At 40.8% G+C, this 17891-nt stretch overlaps 3 protein-coding genes across 4 annotated transcripts in view; all 3 read right to left on the reverse strand.

Annotated features, from left to right (window-relative positions):
- Positions 1–11745, reverse strand: part of ube4b (ubiquitination factor E4B, UFD2 homolog (S. cerevisiae)) — a 17775-nt gene extending 6030 nt beyond the window's left edge. The window contains exons 1-19 of one of the 2 annotated variants that reach the window (XM_035656413.1): positions 11421–11745; positions 10018–10237; positions 8611–8746; positions 8095–8182; positions 7599–7743; positions 7231–7456; positions 6554–7027; positions 5514–5618; positions 4164–4305; positions 3702–3802; positions 3415–3529; positions 3035–3118; positions 2326–2393; positions 1658–1775; positions 1351–1449; positions 1135–1248; positions 740–938; positions 235–373; positions 61–160 (exon numbers count right to left, since the gene is read on the reverse strand). In XM_035656413.1, coding sequence (XP_035512306.1) covers positions 61–160; positions 235–373; positions 740–938; positions 1135–1248; positions 1351–1449; positions 1658–1775; positions 2326–2393; positions 3035–3118; positions 3415–3529; positions 3702–3802; positions 4164–4305; positions 5514–5618; positions 6554–7027; positions 7231–7456; positions 7599–7743; positions 8095–8182; positions 8611–8746; positions 10018–10237; positions 11421–11444 — 2697 coding nt within the window. In that variant the 5' untranslated portion in view covers positions 11445–11745. The remainder of the gene's footprint in view (positions 1–60; positions 161–234; positions 374–739; positions 939–1134; positions 1249–1350; positions 1450–1657; positions 1776–2325; positions 2394–3034; positions 3119–3414; positions 3530–3701; positions 3803–4163; positions 4306–5513; positions 5619–6553; positions 7028–7230; positions 7457–7598; positions 7744–8094; positions 8183–8610; positions 8747–10017; positions 10238–11420) is intronic. The other variant, XM_035656414.1, reaches the window with a different exon arrangement.
- Positions 11746–12252: 507 nt separating this feature from the next.
- rbp7a (retinol binding protein 7a, cellular) lies at positions 12253–13987 on the reverse strand. Its single transcript, XM_035656577.1, has 4 exons — positions 13791–13987; positions 13300–13478; positions 13021–13122; positions 12253–12878 (listed from the first exon to the last, which is right to left on the reverse strand). The coding sequence occupies exons 1-4, from the start codon at positions 13861–13863 to the stop codon at positions 12819–12821; spliced, it is 414 nt and encodes a 137-aa protein (XP_035512470.1). The 5' UTR covers positions 13864–13987; the 3' UTR covers positions 12253–12818.
- Positions 13988–15197: 1210 nt separating this feature from the next.
- LOC118324302 (nicotinamide/nicotinic acid mononucleotide adenylyltransferase 1-like) overlaps positions 15198–17891 on the reverse strand; it is a 5757-nt gene continuing 3063 nt past the window's right edge. The window contains exons 4-5 of the mRNA XM_035656572.1: positions 17328–17452; positions 15198–16234 (exon numbers count right to left, since the gene is read on the reverse strand). Coding sequence (XP_035512465.1) covers positions 15834–16234; positions 17328–17452 — 526 coding nt within the window. The 3' untranslated portion in view covers positions 15198–15833. The remainder of the gene's footprint in view (positions 16235–17327; positions 17453–17891) is intronic.

The raw sequence follows: 17891 nt of genomic DNA on the forward strand, positions 1-17891 counted from the left end.
TCAATCCATCCATCAATCCATCAAAGACAGTGGCTGCATCTACCAGGATGCCAAACTGACCTTGAGCTGTGTTTTGCATCGCTTGAGCATCTCTCTATGTCGGCTAGCCAGGGGAGAATCTTTCCATTGGCTTTCACTGTTCTTCAGCTCCTCCACAGTCCTAAAATAGGAAAAAAATCCATTAATACACAGATTGAGCAGGCCCTGAAGACTTGTCTGTGTGTGTGTTTGTACCTGTTCAGTTCACGGATGGCTCGCAACCTGCGGATGTAGCGTCTGCAGCCAGGCAGGATGGACAGATGGTGAGTGTGCAGTGTCAAGAAGAAACACTCTGTGGGGAACTTGGGTTCTGAGAACTTGGTGGGGTCTTCATCTGTCCGTGTGAACAAATAGAATTCATTATTTCCAATACAGAAACACGTACCACCATCAGTCAGTCAGTTTTTTACAGTTAAATATCAGCTTAGGCTAGTGTATCGTGTCAAATTAGGTCATATGTGACTGATTTCTATGAATTACTTCAAATTGTGTTGCTGCTATTATTATTTAAACAACTCCAAATAAAGCAAAGGCAGATGGAATACAGAGATAGTAACACATAGATGAAGGGCTCCTCTACGTGCAATTTAAAAAGGCAACAGTCTATGAACGATGTCGTCGACTTGCATTTACTCAAATGTTACTCACTTCAAACTTCACGTAAATGTGAGTTTGTGTATTTTTATTTATTCTAACATACGCAGCTCACTCAGCCAGCTCTTGAGCTCCTCCATGGTGGCTTTCAGACGCGTCTCTTCTAGGCTGACAACAAGGCGACACCGTGGATGAAAAATGTAGTATGGGTCCACTGTCTCCAGCTTAATCTTCATGCTCAACTGTTGCAGCACCCATAAGAAGTTGAGCATGAAACCGTCTGCTGACACCAGCTTGTCATCAGTCTAGGAGAAAAACAGGTGAATCCAAACAATTACAAATTAATATTCAGCTGACACAATGACACAAAATAACATTTTCACTTTTTCCAAAATTTAAAAAAAAAAACATCGCAAACACTAAAACTACTACTTCGTCTCAAATGTGTCTGGGAACTCAAACTATTCTTCTGGTGGTGGACTGAATGACTTTGCAACTTACCTGCATCTGGGCTTTCTTCACATTGTAGTTTACTAGAGCTGCCATGTAATTAAGAGCTGACTCGCGCGTTTCTCCATTTAATAGGATGTTATGGAGAACTTTGAACAGGTCACCCTGAAAAAGAAATAAAAAAAAAAAAGATGACAAATCATTTAAAACACATAATTCTATATGAGGACAACCATTGAACACATTCATTATAAGGCCGACACTCACCCTTGCTGATTCCAGGTAGTGCTGCAATGTTTGGCTGACGACTCGCGTGTTCTCCATCGTGATGGCAGGGCCAGAGAAATACTTGTCTCCAACTTTGGTCTAAAGATAAAGTGGTAAGTTAGTCCCTCAAAGACTGTCTGTGCATTAAACAAATTGCAGCGTTTGGCTTTCGCAGTATTATTGTATTGAGTCGGCCTTAGACTCTCAGAGGCTTTTCAGGATTTGGCAGCATCTTGAAGTACGAGAATAAATTGCAAATCTGATGCTGCTGAGTTATGTTAATTATTTATCTGATCGGGCAACTCACATCATCCTCAGCAAACACAGAGAGGCTGAAGAAGGCTCCCAGGTAGGACAATCTCTGGATCTCTCTGCCACAACCGGGGCTCAGAGGTTTGGGACACCAAAGAGGCAGCGACGGTCGCCTGCAGCAGAAGAGTCGTGTGATGAATCAGACGCCATATTATATAGGGAGGTCACATGTTTTTTTGTGTGTTGTCAATCCACAAACATTTAACACATTTTATTGTCTAGTGGTGGTAGCAAATTCCAGTGAAATACAAATGATGATGAAAATAATGAATTACCACACAGTTAACAAGCAACTACACAAACTCAAACAACTCTGATTTGAGAAGTTATGTTGTTAAATATAGGACCAGCTCTTTTTTATGCGTAGGGGAATTTTGTCTTGCCCTTCTTCTGTGAGCAGGAGGAAGGAGGAAGACTTGAGTATCATGAATAAAATAAGCAGAACAAATTTTTCTGTGCTGATGTCAACTGGACATGCTGGTATGATGAAGGTATAAACAACAAAGACAATAACCAGACTTGCATATACATTCACACGTCTCAGGGAAATACCTTATGGAACTAAACTGTTTGGTGACTTGAACTGAAAAGCCAAAATAATCTGAACTATGAGGACACAATCGTTAACACTTCAGTGCCACAATGTAGCTTCGACCATCCAGCTGTATACTCACCAAACTGCACACTGGGTGAGTCTTTCCATACTTGATTTCACAAAGCTCAGCTAATGCCTGTTAAAAACAAAACAAACAAAAAAAAAAACACTAAAACAATGCTCCAATTGAGAGTTCCCTCAAACTCACATGCTTGGTTTACAGATAAATTAGGTTAACGTGGTATGACGACTGAACTTTGATAAAATTAGCAAATGCAAGTTTGAGATTATTCAAGAGATTATTTTCTTGTTACAATTTTAAGAAGCAAATTAAAACCAACAACATTCTTTAACAAGCAGCCTGTAACACAAAATAACAGTGCAAGTTGTTCAAAATATACTTGAATACACCAAATTCATAGAGGTCCCAAATTATATTATAGTAGTTTATTATTGTGTATGCCACCATGAATGCCAGTGCTTGACTCAGGATTCAGTTAAGATTGTCTCAAAGTAGCAAAAAAGCATCACCATACCTATCCATTAGGAGAGGCAGCAGCAGAATGGGAACACTATTATACTGCATATTTAAGCACATCTGCACACATACTGTACATCTAGAGCTGTCCATCTACTGAATAGACAGGTTGACTGACAGGCTGTCAAGACCTCATTAAACCATGCTGTACTGTGCATCCCCGGTAACTGTAACTACACTGTGTCTCATCTCCTGCCTGGTACTACAGAACAGGTCAGGCCAGGACAACAACTCCTTACCATGAGGGGGAATTTAAAGTTGTCACTGTCAAAGGAACATTCTTTGACTGCAAGAGCCAGTCCATGGAGGATGGGGATGAAGATCTGAAAAATAAGATAGTCAACATGTACATCAGTGCCAATATCAGCTTTTAGATGTTGTGGATGTTTGCCTGAATTATTCCAATTTCTTCATCACTGTGAAGGTGCTTCATGTACATAGACACAGTAAATCCCTACCTCATAAGTTAATTCTTACATGCAGATATATTTTGTTTTTTAATAAAAATAAAACTCAGTACACTGTAGCTCCACTGGCCTACAGAAGTCTTTCTATCCCCACTTAGTGAAACTGAATAAATGTAAACAAATGTATCATAAATAGACCTCGGTGCTCCCACCTGTCTGAACACCTCTTCCTCCTGGTGGGTAATACGCACTAGCTCTTGAATAAAGCCATATGGGAGGTTCCGACACAGCATATAAGGTACCAGCAAAGACTGCTGGAGGGGGCTCCTACATGGAGAAAACAGAGAAGCATTGTGCTCAAATTAAACTTAAAGTGTCTTGAGTCAAGGTGAAAAAGTAGTTGCTATGGAGACTTGAATGGAAAGGAACAGAATGTAACAGAAATATTATAACAGACAATAACCCAAACATTGTCACAGTGTGTGGCAGGCTTTCTTACCGAGGCTGGGTCAGGGTGCCTTGCAGGACCAGGGCAACGTTTGAAATACACTGAGAGCGAATGTTGCTGAGAAGCTGGCTGACATTTGGTTGGCTACACATCTGAGAGAGAAACGAACAGGATAGATGTAGAGAGAAAACGGTCGGAGGTGTGATAAAAATGTATGCTGTCAATTTCACAGAAACTCTCTCCAGGCTCTGTTGAATCACAGTGTTCTTTGACGTGCAAAACCTTCGCTCATTTCCAGACCATCTGGCCTGCAGCGAGTCTCTGAAGTACAGACTGTCCTTCTGCCCTCAAGACATTTTGTAATCAATTTAGACATGGTGAATTAGATGAAAAGAACTTTTCAGCCGTTACTATAAGAGGGATCATTGCAATCTTAAAGATTGGATTAAATCTCTAAAAAGATGAAAAGAAAAGAACACCATATTTTAGCATAAATCATCTGAATAAAGTTACCTTGGGAGCTTTCCTCTCTTCCATGCCAACACTGTCAAAACGCTCAATGAGGTAGTTCAGCATCTCTGTCTCTTTGCACGCTTCAATGGTGAAGCGGTCGCTCGCTGAATCGCAGGACATCCCCCCTCCACATGCACCAAGACTATAAACAAAAGGGTAAAACACAAAAAACAAGAACAGAGAGGAGCTCGTTAAATAACAGGAAACATCACTGCACAGAGAGAGAGATACAATTTCCATCAAACAATGTATGTATGGTTAACAAAATCAAACCCACTCTCAAGGGTCCTGAAAGAAACAAATTATAAAGGCATTAGTGGTGGCATTGCAGCATCTCAGTACTGGGCTCTTGAAAAAGGAAAAAATATTTAATATTAAATATTCAAGAGCTGTTTGCAGCCAATCTTTGAAGCTGATATTAGGATTCAGCTTGGCACATTTAACTGACAAATATGGTGACAACAGTTTAAATTGCTGTTAGTGGTCAGCTGTAACCGCAAAACCTGTATGTGAGCTGCTTCAAAGCATGACAAACCTCAGGAAGTAATAAAATGTACTTTGTTTGTCCGTTGGACACAGGCAATGTAGGAATATCAACTCTCTCCTGGATTACAATTTTTCTTAGAGCTACAAATAAAACCAACATAACAGGTAATATTGTTAAATTAAGTAACTTTATTAATGCCCGTTTTTCCTGAATAAAGATGAGATGCAAGTTGAACTAAACTTCGAATTAGAGCACGGAATCAGACTCCCCTTTCTCACGTACACATTACATTACTAACAGTTCTAGTCCACCATAGGACAGTCTCGTGCTGCACTGAGAAGGTTACATATTTCACTTGAAGTTCACATGCTCTTTCAGGGTTGAAGATCATTCCTCTGAGATGCTTAAGATTATCTTGTACATAATAACGTGCATGTACTCATACATTATAAATGGAAGTCAGTTGACTTTACCCAATGAATAGGGACCTTTAGACCAGTAAGAAATACAGGATTATGAAGGTTGAGGGTTACAGAATTGCAGGTACTTTCAGTTACTCTGGCAAACATAAACCACAATGAAAGTGAATGTGTTCTATCGAGTTTCTACAGCTCTGTGGGAGCCGTATTTAACACAACCACATTATATACTAAAAGCTATAGTTATAGGGCCTTATGTCTAAACCTCTGATCACCAAAACTGTTACAGCTTTCTTAAAGATGGCTAAGCCTACATCTGTTTCACCACTCTACCCTGGTGTGTTTGTGTGCAGTTAGTGGTAAGCCTCATGGGCCCACTGGAACATGCAGTGGGCCCATAACTGAGCAAGCACACAAAAATACACACACCGTGCAGCGGTGTACCTGGACCCAAACTGAATCTGTGCAAAATCCTCCTCCTCCTCAGAATCTTCATCACTGCTGTCCTGAGACATGTCAGAGAGGGCATAGAACAGGAACGAAAAGGGGCTAACACGACGAGGAAAAGACAGGAGGAGTGAGGGAAAGATTGGAAGAGAAGAGGATGGTGTGCAAGCATGAGAGGACAGAAGGGAAGTGAAAAAACATGAAGACCAATGTGGAATGGTAACAAGTCACAAGAAAAGAGGACAAGGAAGAGGGGACCACTGAGGAAAGGATGTTGGAGGGTTGCATGCTTGCTTGAAGACTACTACTTCTGCCGTTTTTAAATATTCATTAATGCTATTTTGTCTGTAGCTTTTATACACTGTTACAACATTTTTTCCACCAATAACTGAACTGAGTGTCACAATCACTTAAGCAACTTGTCTTGAGCAAGCCAATACAAAGAGTTGTAAGCCACATTGTATGTATTTGCTCGAGAATTGTACAGCATTGTAGAACCTAAAAACATGTTTGTTAAACTATATCTAATATTAGTTCATTGCAAAGGGGTTAGATATTTTAAAAATTATACATGTTAGCAGCAAGCAGCCTTAATACTGTAAGAGAATAAATTGCCTGTTCATTTTGTGAATGTCCCATATAATAGAACTTTAGGTTGAATCTGTAATGTATTTGAAAATTGAAAATATACATGTTTGAAATAACAAATTATATATAGTTTAATTAAAAGGTGGACCTTTAATCACCACTTGAGCATTTGCAACAGAAAACATACTGTATATTCTTTACAACTGCTGCTGGAATTCTCCATTTCTAAAGATTATAACAGACACACAAAAATAGCAGGTTGTTTAAGACTAGCAGTCTAAATCTTACCCAGTTGAGATCATTACGTGTAAATGAGAACTGGCTGCATGAAACAGGAATATGGAGATAAGATTTTCACACCCAACCTCAAATCTGGCGATTCACAACAAGTTAACGTTTTAGTATGCTGCTTATGCACCACAAACCAACATGCATGGCAGATAAGATACCTAGACGGTGGGATCCTGGCAGCAAAGGCAGCCTGTCGGGTATTCGTTCTGGGAGAAGGGGGCACCATGGAAGGGGGTGTGGAGGAGGGCTGGTTTCGAGCCCTAGGTGAGCTCAAGGAGAGGGACTGGGGGCTGGGTGGCGGCACAGGAACTGGGGTGTTGGGAGGAACAGAGGGCCCTGCCGGGCTAGGAGAGGGTCCAAAGAAACTAAATCCTCTATGACCCGGACTAGATGGGGAAGGAGCCCCCCAGGGAGAAGTGACAGAGTAAGGCCGATAGCGCTGGGAGATGGGCATGGGGGCAGAAGGAGGGTTGAGAGTGGGTCTCGGAGTAGCAGTAGCGGGTGGGCTAGGGGGAACAATGAATTGTGGGGTAGAAGGTGTAGAAGGAACAGAAGGTGGAGTGGGGAGAGATGGGGAGGTCCTCTTGGCTGCATCCAAAGCCATCGAGTGAGGACTACCACACCCATACAGACTGTGGACAACATTGATGAGATGATGATTGGCAAAACTCAAACAACAATGTGTTTATAAACAGAACTGATCAAAGCCAAAACATGATAGTTTGCAATCACGATACCAATTACATTTCAATAAAGCACACCTTTGAGGAGGAGTGTATGTGGCCTAGTCAGAGCTTTGATATGTCTCTGGGAGTTACACTGTCATGGTACTTGCCTGGACAGAGAGCTGGCTCCAAAGGATCCCGCACTGGGGCCCATGGGGCTGCCACCCTGGCTGGAGGGCTGCACCAGCGTCAGACGGTGGTCGGGGGATTTGGCTGCTGCAATTGGCTGAGAGGTGGCGGTTAAGCTGGCGAAGGGGTTGTGGACACGTGACTGGGTGGACATCATTAAGACTTCCATCAGGATCTGACCGATCAGGTCTTTGAAGTCAGAGTATACTAGAAGGAGGAGGAAAAGAGGAAAAAAAAAACAGTCAAGTTATCAAATGCAGGAATTGGTCAGTCGTACACTAAAGTTTGCACAGGGTGCAAGGTGTTCCAGCTTGTTATGGAGAGATAATGATGGTATGCAGTGACATACCATTTTTAGGGCTCTGGTGAAACTCTGCAGCCAGTGAAGGGAGAAAGATGACATCTCTATCCTGCTCCTTCCACGATACGCGGAGGATCTTACAAATGAGCTGCAGAGCCTGTTCTTCTGAGACATCTGAGTTTGCAGAGGTTTCCTGATGTGTAAAAATAAAGAAACAACAGTGAGGGTTTGATCACAATCTAGAGCCATTTAGACAGTAAATGCCAAATGCACGAGCGTAACTCGAAATGACTCGTCTCATAACTTTCACGATACTCATTATCTCTTGGTCACACACTCAGTCAGATGTGTATCAATAAACTGAAATAAATGAAAATGAAACCAAAGATAGCGTGGAAAGTCCCTAATTACCATCCTGTTACACTGTTTTTTTTAACTCATTTAAAGACTTACTTGATCTCAAGATGGGACTGGTCAAGGTCAAGTAGGCCATGTAATTAAAGATAAAAACATGTCTCATTTAATATTCACTGCTGCGGTTTACCTTTTCTGTCAAGTTCCTCTTCTCCCTGCGATCGCTGTCCTCCACCTCCATGTTCTCTATCCCTGAGTCCACATCCACCTGGGACATGCTGGAAAAAGACAGAAAAGCACAGTTAGTACGTCTCTACGTCCCTAAACAGACCATGCTGACACTCAAACCTCGACGGTTCACATGAGGTATCTCATCTGCCTCATCTCTTTTACAACAAACTTCATAGCCGGATCTTGCAAGAGCAAAACATGTGGCCATGCTCCAAAACCTTTATTTTCATTCATGTTTGCTACAAACAATCAGAAGAAGACAATCCCTTTCTGAAGTAACTTCAAAAAGAAACAGGGTGCCCTTGAGTATTGTTCCACATTTATATAAGAAACAACCTGTGACATTGGACTCTATTGTAACTGAGATAATTCAAGATGACCACAACCTCTGTTCTCTACGATAATGAAAACTATATATTTTAAGTATATTTTCAAAAGCCTTTGAGCTGGGTGGTACTAAATACTAAACTCTTACCTCTTTTCACAGGAGGCAGTATCAATGTCCATACTCTGCGATCGGGACAGACTCTGGGATTGAGTCTCAAGGCTGTTGGAGGGTGAGCTGGAGAGGGAGCTCACACCCTCGCTGCTCTGACTACCATATGCCACCCCTGCAAAATCAAAACACCACAACTGAGCATCTTTGAAGCACAAAAAAATAAAAATAAATATCAGATGTGTCATAATATTTTGATTTGAGTATTTTGCCTATTAGTTCTGGAATTGGTGTTATTTTGTGGGCCTGGCTTAAAGCTAGAGTGTCAGGGTTTAAGTTTATTTGCTTTTCTGTTTTTTAAAGTCTACACTGCTTGAATCTCTGTTGTCAAAACCCCCCACACTTTGGAGAGACTGACCACAGGAGATACAGTTAGCAGAGACAGTTTAATTTTCCAGGTCTCCTCTAGAAACTAATCTATTATAGCTCATTTATATTAGTGTACTTACAACCTGTGCAGCCTGGGACTTTAGTCTGTTGTTTCCTCTAATGTTATTTTTATGTTATATTCATTATGCTATGATGACTGATTTAGTTCGTATAATATGGTATCACACTTTTAATAAAGTTTGTTTAAAAGATTTGTTTTTGTCACCATTTGCAATTAACTTTCATACCTCAACACTAGGAACATTATACACACACACACACACACACACACACACACACGAATACACAGCTATTTATAGTTTTATATTTTATGTCAGAACTATTGTTTATGGAAGAACCAATTATTTAACCACACTGCAAAGGAGCAGATTGGTGTTTTTCAGATCACCTATCCTGATTAGTATAAAAGGAGGTACAAATTTTAACCAAATCTTAAAAAAGTACCACTGGCCCTACAAGCACTCAAAAGAAGCCTTGAACAGCTACACCATGAAATCCCAACAAAACCAACAAGAGATCCCAGTAAAGTCACCAGATGCATACATGGCTGGCTCACCAGTGTATTTTCTAGAGCAGTTCAGGAAGCATCAATTCTCACTCTGTACAGTGAGCCTACAGAAGTGCCCCTCAAACAGGGTCACTGTGGATCACAACACGCTGCTGCTGTTTGTGTTGATGTCATTCAGGGTGTATGACGGGTTGTTGCTGCTCAAATATCAAGGTCACACATATAATGGCCCCTTTCAGTAATGCACTCACACTCAAACAAACAAGGTTGTTTATCGTTCAAGCCTCGGAGACAATGTACCACAGGCACGTTTGAGCAGGATGATAGAGTTAACAACAATAACTCTGTGGTGACAACCGGAACAAGCTGACTGGATCCTGACCTCGTGTTAACATCAAACCTCAAACCACAAGATTTCACTTAAAGCATTGCCTGCAATAACAATAATTAATACACCTCAAAACCTGAACATCTCACTCAGTTCTTACCAGAGGTGCCCATGGGGGATGTGGCGGGGGTACCACTGTGGACATTGAGCCCCAATGATTGAGAGGCAGCTGGTGGCAGGGGCTGGGGTACGGCACCTGAGGGTCCAGGGAGGGGTCCAGGGGGGGTCTCTCTCTGTGGTGATGTCAGGGGTGTGCTGAGAGGGGTGCTAGGCTGTGATGTCTGTCCACCTGCCAGTCGTGCCAGTCGCCTTCTACGAATCTTGAATGAATACACAAGACGATTCACACAGTGGCTAAAAGTGCGATGAAAGCTCACTCTACAGCCCCATGTAATGTAAGTTTGTATTATAACAAGGCTGTTGCTTGTGCACATAGATAATTAAATAATCAGCAGTCTTTATTTCGGGATAAGTGTTCGGCACAATCAGCCTGGACAAAATGAGAAACGTGATAAGTCCATTTTTATTACTCATCTTTGGTTCTTAGCTACAGACAATGTACACACAATCAGTGATCGGTTTTCATTCATCGGTTATGAAGTCACACAGGCTTAAATCTAAAAGACAGGCCTTATCGGATGGATACATTATAACCTACATTAGGAACAAAGTCAGAGGAGAGCTCTAATCGTGCAACTCAGCTGAGGACTGACTATAGTAAAGCAGCACACTCGGTCCCGATTTGATCGAGTAGCTAAATGCGGTTATAGAAGGTGGCAAAGGAATAATATTTAATAAAATGTTTAGTGGGGTGCGAGGGGAACAGCTCAAGAGTCCACTCAGTCGGCCCACAGTTGATTGCACAATGGTGGCCCGGTGTTTTTTATGCTGAGTCGTCTCACAGGCTAATTTTTGTCTGTTAGCAAAACAACGTTAGCAGCTGTCAGCTAGCTCGCCGCAAGAAGAAACGCTAAATGAAGCCGAGTAAACAAAACATAACGTAACGTGACAAAGCACGACGAGTGGAAAGCGTCTGCCAAATGAAAACAATACACGAACGTAGTTGTTTAACGTGGAATCGATGCTATGCACAGCTTCTAGCATTACGTTAGCCGGCTAGCATTGTGCCCCGGCTACATTAAATGAACGTTACCAGCAGTTACAGTGACAGAAACACACGAACTACTCTAGTTCCTTCACCGGACACATGGGCACACTCTCTCTAAATACACATGCTGTGGGTCGGGTCGGGTAACACGCACTTATTTGTGCGGATGTTTAACTAAATGTGTTTTTATATCGCGGATGCATTTCTTCTTTTTAGAGTAGGCTAGCCTCTAAGCTAGGTTAGCGTTTAGCAGCAAGAGCCTTTGAAATGAGGTCCGACGTAAAGGAAGACATTTGTAAACTCTCGACTGTAACGTTAGCAAAACGGGAGCTGCTTCAATTCTCAGACACTCATTTGGAGCTGTTTTTTATTATTTTCTCCCATTGTCACCTTACCTCATCTGCGCTCAGCTCCTCCATCGCAGCTAAGTTAGCTATCTATTTCACTTTGGACTGCTTTAATGTGAGCCAGCCAGAGCCAGCCAGCCTCTATCAGAGCTAAATATGCATAGTCTAACTCCTTCAACTAATGTGTGTCGGTCTGGATTGTCGTCAAGATAAAAACTACGACACCGGTTTGCGGAGGGTGGCAAGATACAGATCCTCCAAAAAAAAAGTCTGCCGTTCGCTAGTTTTCTACCAAGAATGAAACAAAAAGAAAAGTAGCTGGCTATTATACGTCAAAATACAGCGGCGGCCATTTTGGTTCTACACAAGGTCACGTGACTTAAGAGCCTACTGGAGGAGGTGTGAGGCTTCAGTGTGTCGCACAGATAATTATATTTCACTTGGTTGTGTGTGTTTTTGTGTCAGTTTTGATGGTTTGCAGTGCTTCATCGTGGTCTCATCAGCTGCTCCGAGTTAATTTAGATTCATGCGTGTGTTTCCTAAACAGCACACCCTGTAGTTATTTACTCAACTGCATGCACGGTCTGTGGGGCACAAGGTCACAACAAAGAGGTTTTATTGGACTCTTCAGCTGTTGCTGGAGGTTAGTACCAGTCAAGGCTCTAGTTAGCTATAGATGTCAGATTACCTACAGTATACACCGTCAGGCCCCATTGTGTTATATCACAGATTTATTATATCACAGTTCCTGCCTCATCATCATCAGTGGGCTGAATGACGACACAGGTCAGATCTATGAGTGAGCACACAATCAGAACAATAAGTTTGTTTATTTTAGTAAGGATAGAATGACAAGAAGGAATGATTGAACAACAAAATATGCCACTTCAGAACCCATTTTATTATACAAAATGCACACAAAACAGTCTTCCAAACACCCTACACCCCACTTTCTGTTGTACATCGGGTATACATGTATTTCCATGAATGAGGTTTTTTATTTTTTTCAAAATAGCTCAACCAAATGTCAGATGGACAGCACAAGCCAGTGCAAAGAAGGTGTGGTATCTGGAATTATCAGACAATAGATATTTAATGATGATGATATTTAAACAAAAAGTTTGCACCAAACTGCATAGACACATTCTTTTTCAGCCAGTTGAAAGGAGACAAAAATGGGCTTGATGTTTAGTATTTTATTTTGTCTGAGCCCAAGCACCACTACACTGCAGACCAGTGTAGACCAGTATCTGACAAAACTAATGCGCTGATGCCATCTTGTGGTGGTAATCCGTACCGTGACAGGAAGGACATCTGAGTCACTACAGAGAACATACCACAAACCTTAAGCGTGGTTTTGTCAGTAAGGGTTTAGAGCGGTGGATTTAACACAAGATGTCTTTCATCACAGATTATCTTCTCCAGAAATAGAACTTTTATTCCTCTTCACTCATTCACTTTCTTCTTAAAAATCTGCTTGCAGACTTCTCCTTCACAGTACAGCTCCTGAGGGGAAATAAGTCACAGATCTTAAATAAAATGTCATTAAAATGTGAGATAAGAATATAAGTGAGATAAAGTCAGTCAATTTAGTTTTGTGCATTATGTGAAATAAATAGGATTAAATGGTACATATTCATATTCTTACAAGATGTAGCTTGTCCTCTTCAATCCAGTGAGCCCAACCCCGGTTCTTCTTCTCTCCAGTCTGTTCACACACCAGTTTGTTTCCCTCCCATGTCACCAGTGACTGCGCAGATCAGAGCAGCAAAGAGAAAATAAATCACAACACAGATCAGTTTTAGAATCACAAAGAAAGTAAAAAAAAATATATATATAAAACATATAGCACGGTCCAGAAAACACTTGCAGTCACTACACTTTTTAAAAATTTGAGCACAATCTGCCATTAGCCATTCATCTTCACCTTGACATGTCTGTTGTCCAGCCCCTTGGTAAACTCTGGAAACTCCTGTCCCACTCTGAAGGGGATGGTGTAGTTTCGGAAGGTGCTGGAGGTTTTGATGGTGTACTGGTCCCCCTTCTGCTCAATCACCTTTCTCAGCTTCAGCTTCAGAGCAATCTTTCGTAAGCAAGGGCTGATACCTGGAACGACAGAAATGGGTTTTAACTGAATGTACACAGCACAAATCTATCTGGTAGACAAATGTACCCACAAGTTGTGAACACATTCTCTCCCCCACACAGTCCCATGCATACTATGAATAGCACTGCTACAAAATCACAGCCAAATGCTTTATGTGTTTCACTCTTAGTGCTCTATTATATAATGTTGTGTCTGCAGGCATTTTAGAGCACAATTAAAATAAGTGCAATATAAATGCAGACATCCCAAATCATTCATCAGAGATTTAATATCTGACAACATTGTTGGATTAAAACAAAGACGAGACTTACCCAGTGCAATCATGTAGCCTTCCAAGTTGACATTGCTGATGATGTCCCATGTACCACAAAGGCTGGCTGGCATTTTGATTACCTTTTTCTTCTTTTAAGATGTGTGTGAATAAAATGCGATGCTCAACCTGCTGGCCTGATGAGGAGCTCAGAGAAGAACTGCTGTTTTGTGAGAAATCTGGAGGTATAAAAGTAGGTGTTGCCCTAACCTCATTCGCTGTCACCTGAAGGCCATGTGAGGATAAGGCGAGGTGATCACTCATCACTGCCACTGTGCAAGAGCAAAGCCAGACGGGTCAGACTGGTCTCACTGCACTGTTCACTTACAAATAAACACTTAAAAATTTCCCTCAGGTGTCACAATAATTGCACACAAATAAACATAAACACAAGGACAAATATGTTGACATTTATGTTTGGAGGATGGCTTTTTCCATTAAGGTTAATTATGATCCTTTGTGTTTGGTATTTTATTTTTTTCTAAACGCAGTGGGTAGATGTGCATACAGTGTAGCTTTCTGCAACAAAACTTTAGCAATAAAAAAGAAAATAACATACACAACTACACTAACTACACTATACACTTATGGATAAGAAAATACTTGTTTTTTTTGTTGAGGTTAACAATATCTGTGTAATACAAGTCTATTCTTCCATTGAGCTAATCTAACTGTGGAATAACCGCAAAGCAAACTGGAGTCAAACACCTGCTGTTTGTATGGAGATGTTATAAAAAATGACACACCTTTCTGGTAAATACGCTGGTATGCAGCGTAGAAGCAATTGATGCAACTTTCAGTTTAAAAGAAAATAAAAACCATGGAGCTCGTCCAAACATGAGACAAGGTACTTGTTGTCCTTATGACATCAACTAAGCAGAAAGCAGGTTAACAGCTGCAAGATGTAATGTGGAAAAACCTTGTCGGGGTTGTTTTCCATCCAAGACTACACATTATTGACAGACATTAATCAACATTTCCACACCATAAGCATGATTTTGTGATGTAATGAGCCACAGTCTTAACCCAGTTACTTTACACTGGGCCTTTTAAGTCTGAATGATGGATTTAGCTTTTTGATTTAATCAAATGCCTTCATTGCAACATTTAAAGTAAATGAATTAGGCACCAACTCTGATACTAATGTGCTGTAAGCAGTTATACTTTCATTTCAGCACACTGCTTTCACAATGAGTCTTTAGTTTGGCTACACTTATTGTTATGTATGTTATTTCAGCCATTATCCTCTTTCAGTGATGATTACAGGAAAGATGAGTTAACCCCCTTCGTGGCAAACAGAATTTTAATCAAATAGCAAAGGTGTCAATTTGTCACTTTCTTAACTGAAGATGTTAGCAGTTTCTTTTCTGTGAAACAATAGCATTCTAACAGCAATGAAAAGCTCCCATAGTGGAAAACAAAGAGTTGTTTATTTCATTTACATTCAATACAAATCAGACTTTCATTTTTAAATCTGCAGCACTAAGTAAACATGTTTAAAACACGTTATATTGCCTGCTTTTGCCTGAAGGAGTGAATGGGAAAAAATCCTGTTCTCTTACAAAAAAATGTGAGTTAAGGAGTATATTGAAGCAAGTGGGGAAAAAATGTGGTAATGTCAGTAAAACAATTAAAATGTATTTGTTCCTGATCATAGTTCATGTAATACCAAACATACAGTATGCTGTCTACTTCACACAAAATTGTGAATCCCTAGTTTATTTCTAGTAATGCAGTTTAGATGACCTCCCAGTCGGTTGAACTGCTGCTTTCAGTTTTTGACTACTGTATATTTCCATACACACACACACACACAAGCTAGTTTATAGTGAAGTGAAACTGTTCCTAAATCACGTTTCTCTGAAATGCCTATGTAGGACAACCTTATAAAAACACACATTATTAGAAACAACTATTCTGTAGAGTAGGCACTGGTGGAAGCTTAACGAAACCCTATGAAATGTGTCTAGTTTGTTGTAAATTCACAGTAAACCCACAGTTTACTTCGTGTAGACAGCTTCTGTTTCCGCAGCAGTAAACTTCTTCAGCTCGAGGAGGCACCCGTGTTTCTCTGAAGGGGTGCGAGAACCACGTCTGCATTTTTCCGCTCGGTCTCAGCACTGTAGAGGTCGTTCTCTTGTATGTAGTGAACCACACTGTCTGGCAGCAGGTACCTGACGCTCCGGCCTCTGCGCAGCGCCCGGCGCACGTGAGTGGCTGAGATCTCGTTGGTCACCCATTCGTGGACCACTTGGATGTTCTTGCGATACTTCCACAGCATGTCCGATTGGTGGATGAACTTGTGGGGGTCGTTGCCGCTGCGGGTGATGCAAACCAAACCGTAGCGACCCACAATCTCAGCGATATCTTCCTGCTTCCACATGTTGGGGATCCCGAAGGACTCCAGGACGTCAGCTCCACACAGCAACATGAGCTGAAGGCCGTCTGAGCATGCAGAGAGAAAAGAGTTCTTAATCTAATTTGTATGTCTTAACAAAGTGTTTAAAAGCACTGTTTCTTAACTGGGACTCACATTTTCCTGTGGCCAATAATCGCTAGTCACTTAGGACAACATAGAATTCAAACCCAAAGCCTTTTTTTTTTTTTTTTAGATTTCCATGAACTTTTTTATAAACATTCTCCCATTTTTTTATATTTACGGCATGCTCTGCCGATCTTATGAATAAAAATACTCATCAACCTGAATAACTGTGTTTACACACAAAATAATTTAGGTCTGTGAATGTCTTCACACAGACATTTGTGGAATCATTTCTGTCGAAACAGAAGTCAGAAATCAGAAAGCTAAGCATTTATATTAGACTTTTTTATGAGATAATCAAACACAGGAGATTGAAATTGAATTTGAAAGGAGAGGAGAATATAACATTTCGAGAATGGTAAGGTAAAACAACAAGAAACATTAAGTTTGAGCCTTCTCATAAAGAATAATGTAAAAAGGGACGTTACAGATGTCTCTAATCTCAGTGTATAGTTTAGTTAAATTATGATGGAGGTCTTTGCTCTCTGTTAGTGGGCAGTGCTGGGAAAACCTTCAGCTAGATCAATCAGTGCTCTGCTGACTCTTAAAACACACTGTAATTAAGTGTTGAAAATAGTTCTGATTTACTAACATCTTATTGACTCTTGGCACAGCGTTCACTTCTCCTGCTCATATATATAATTCTGTGCAGTGCAAAGATTCCCACGTTATAAACCTCTTCTCACTAATATGAAGAATGTCGTAACAAACCTGGCCGGTATGTTCACTATTTGTGTCCCTAACGTTCTAAGGCTTGTGACTTGCTGTCTGACACCTCCCCTGTCTTTACTGTAGGTGGTGTGATTGGGTGTCACCTACCACACAGCTCTACACCACACCTTTGAACCATTGTCTCCTGTTATGAGTTAAACTGAATACAGTAAATGATGAATACAGTGGAAGCAGGATCCAACTTGTCAGGGATCAGGGATCGGACAAGGGAGGGGTTGACTGAGAGAACAATACTTAAGTTACACAATCGTACACATGACTTACCTCTCTTTTTGTGATGAGATGAACCTTCAAAATAATTCTCCTGTATACGTCTCTTTTTGGCGTACTTGACTGTGTCCACATCATCATTGTTCTGCTCTGCCGCAAGCAGTTCGTCATAGTGATACCTACGCGGATACAGACAAAATTATTCTAACATTAAAACATTGAGGGAAATACCTGTCATATTGTCAGTATTCACCAACACACTTCCTTTTTATGTCATACGGCGGCTGTGGATAAGGGTTTTGGGAAATTAAACGGCAAAGAAATGCCTTCCTTATGTCTCTGTGAAAACTTCAATCAAATTTCAACTTCATTTGTTTGGAACTTACAGTTTTTGCGATTTTTATTTACCATCGACATCAAATAATATATTTTTTTTAAATATCAAATTATAAAATTACAATTCAGTGATTTCTTTGTTCAGTAAAATCCCTGTTCCTCAGTAGGCAATAGACTTTAATGTGGTATTGACTGAAACACTACAATCCACAGTTCAAACAGGTTTTCTCCTCTTTAACAGGGACAGTTAGTCTAAACCAGCGGTCACCAACCTTTTTGAAA

The sequence above is a fragment of the Morone saxatilis genome, unplaced genomic scaffold (assembly GCF_004916995.1).
Source record: "Morone saxatilis isolate NCDOM2014 unplaced genomic scaffold, NCSU_SB_2.0 Contig15, whole genome shotgun sequence".
NCBI classification, from domain to species: domain Eukaryota; kingdom Metazoa; phylum Chordata; class Actinopteri; family Moronidae; genus Morone; species Morone saxatilis.

What these genes read in the sequence shown, in the direction of transcription:
- rbp7a (XM_035656577.1), bottom strand. Translation starts at nt 13,863, where the DNA reads ATGCCAGCCAGCCTTTGTGGTACATGGGACATCATCAGCAATGTCAAC. An exon ending in TGGACAACAGACATGTCAAG is followed by an intron (nt 13,123 to 13,299) that starts GTGAAGATGAAT and finishes TGATCTGCGCAG; the next exon opens with TCACTGGTGACATGGGAGGG. An exon ending in AAGAGGACAAGCTACATCTT is followed by an intron (nt 12,879 to 13,020) that starts GTAAGAATATGA and finishes ATTTCCCCTCAG; the next exon opens with GAGCTGTACTGTGAAGGAGA.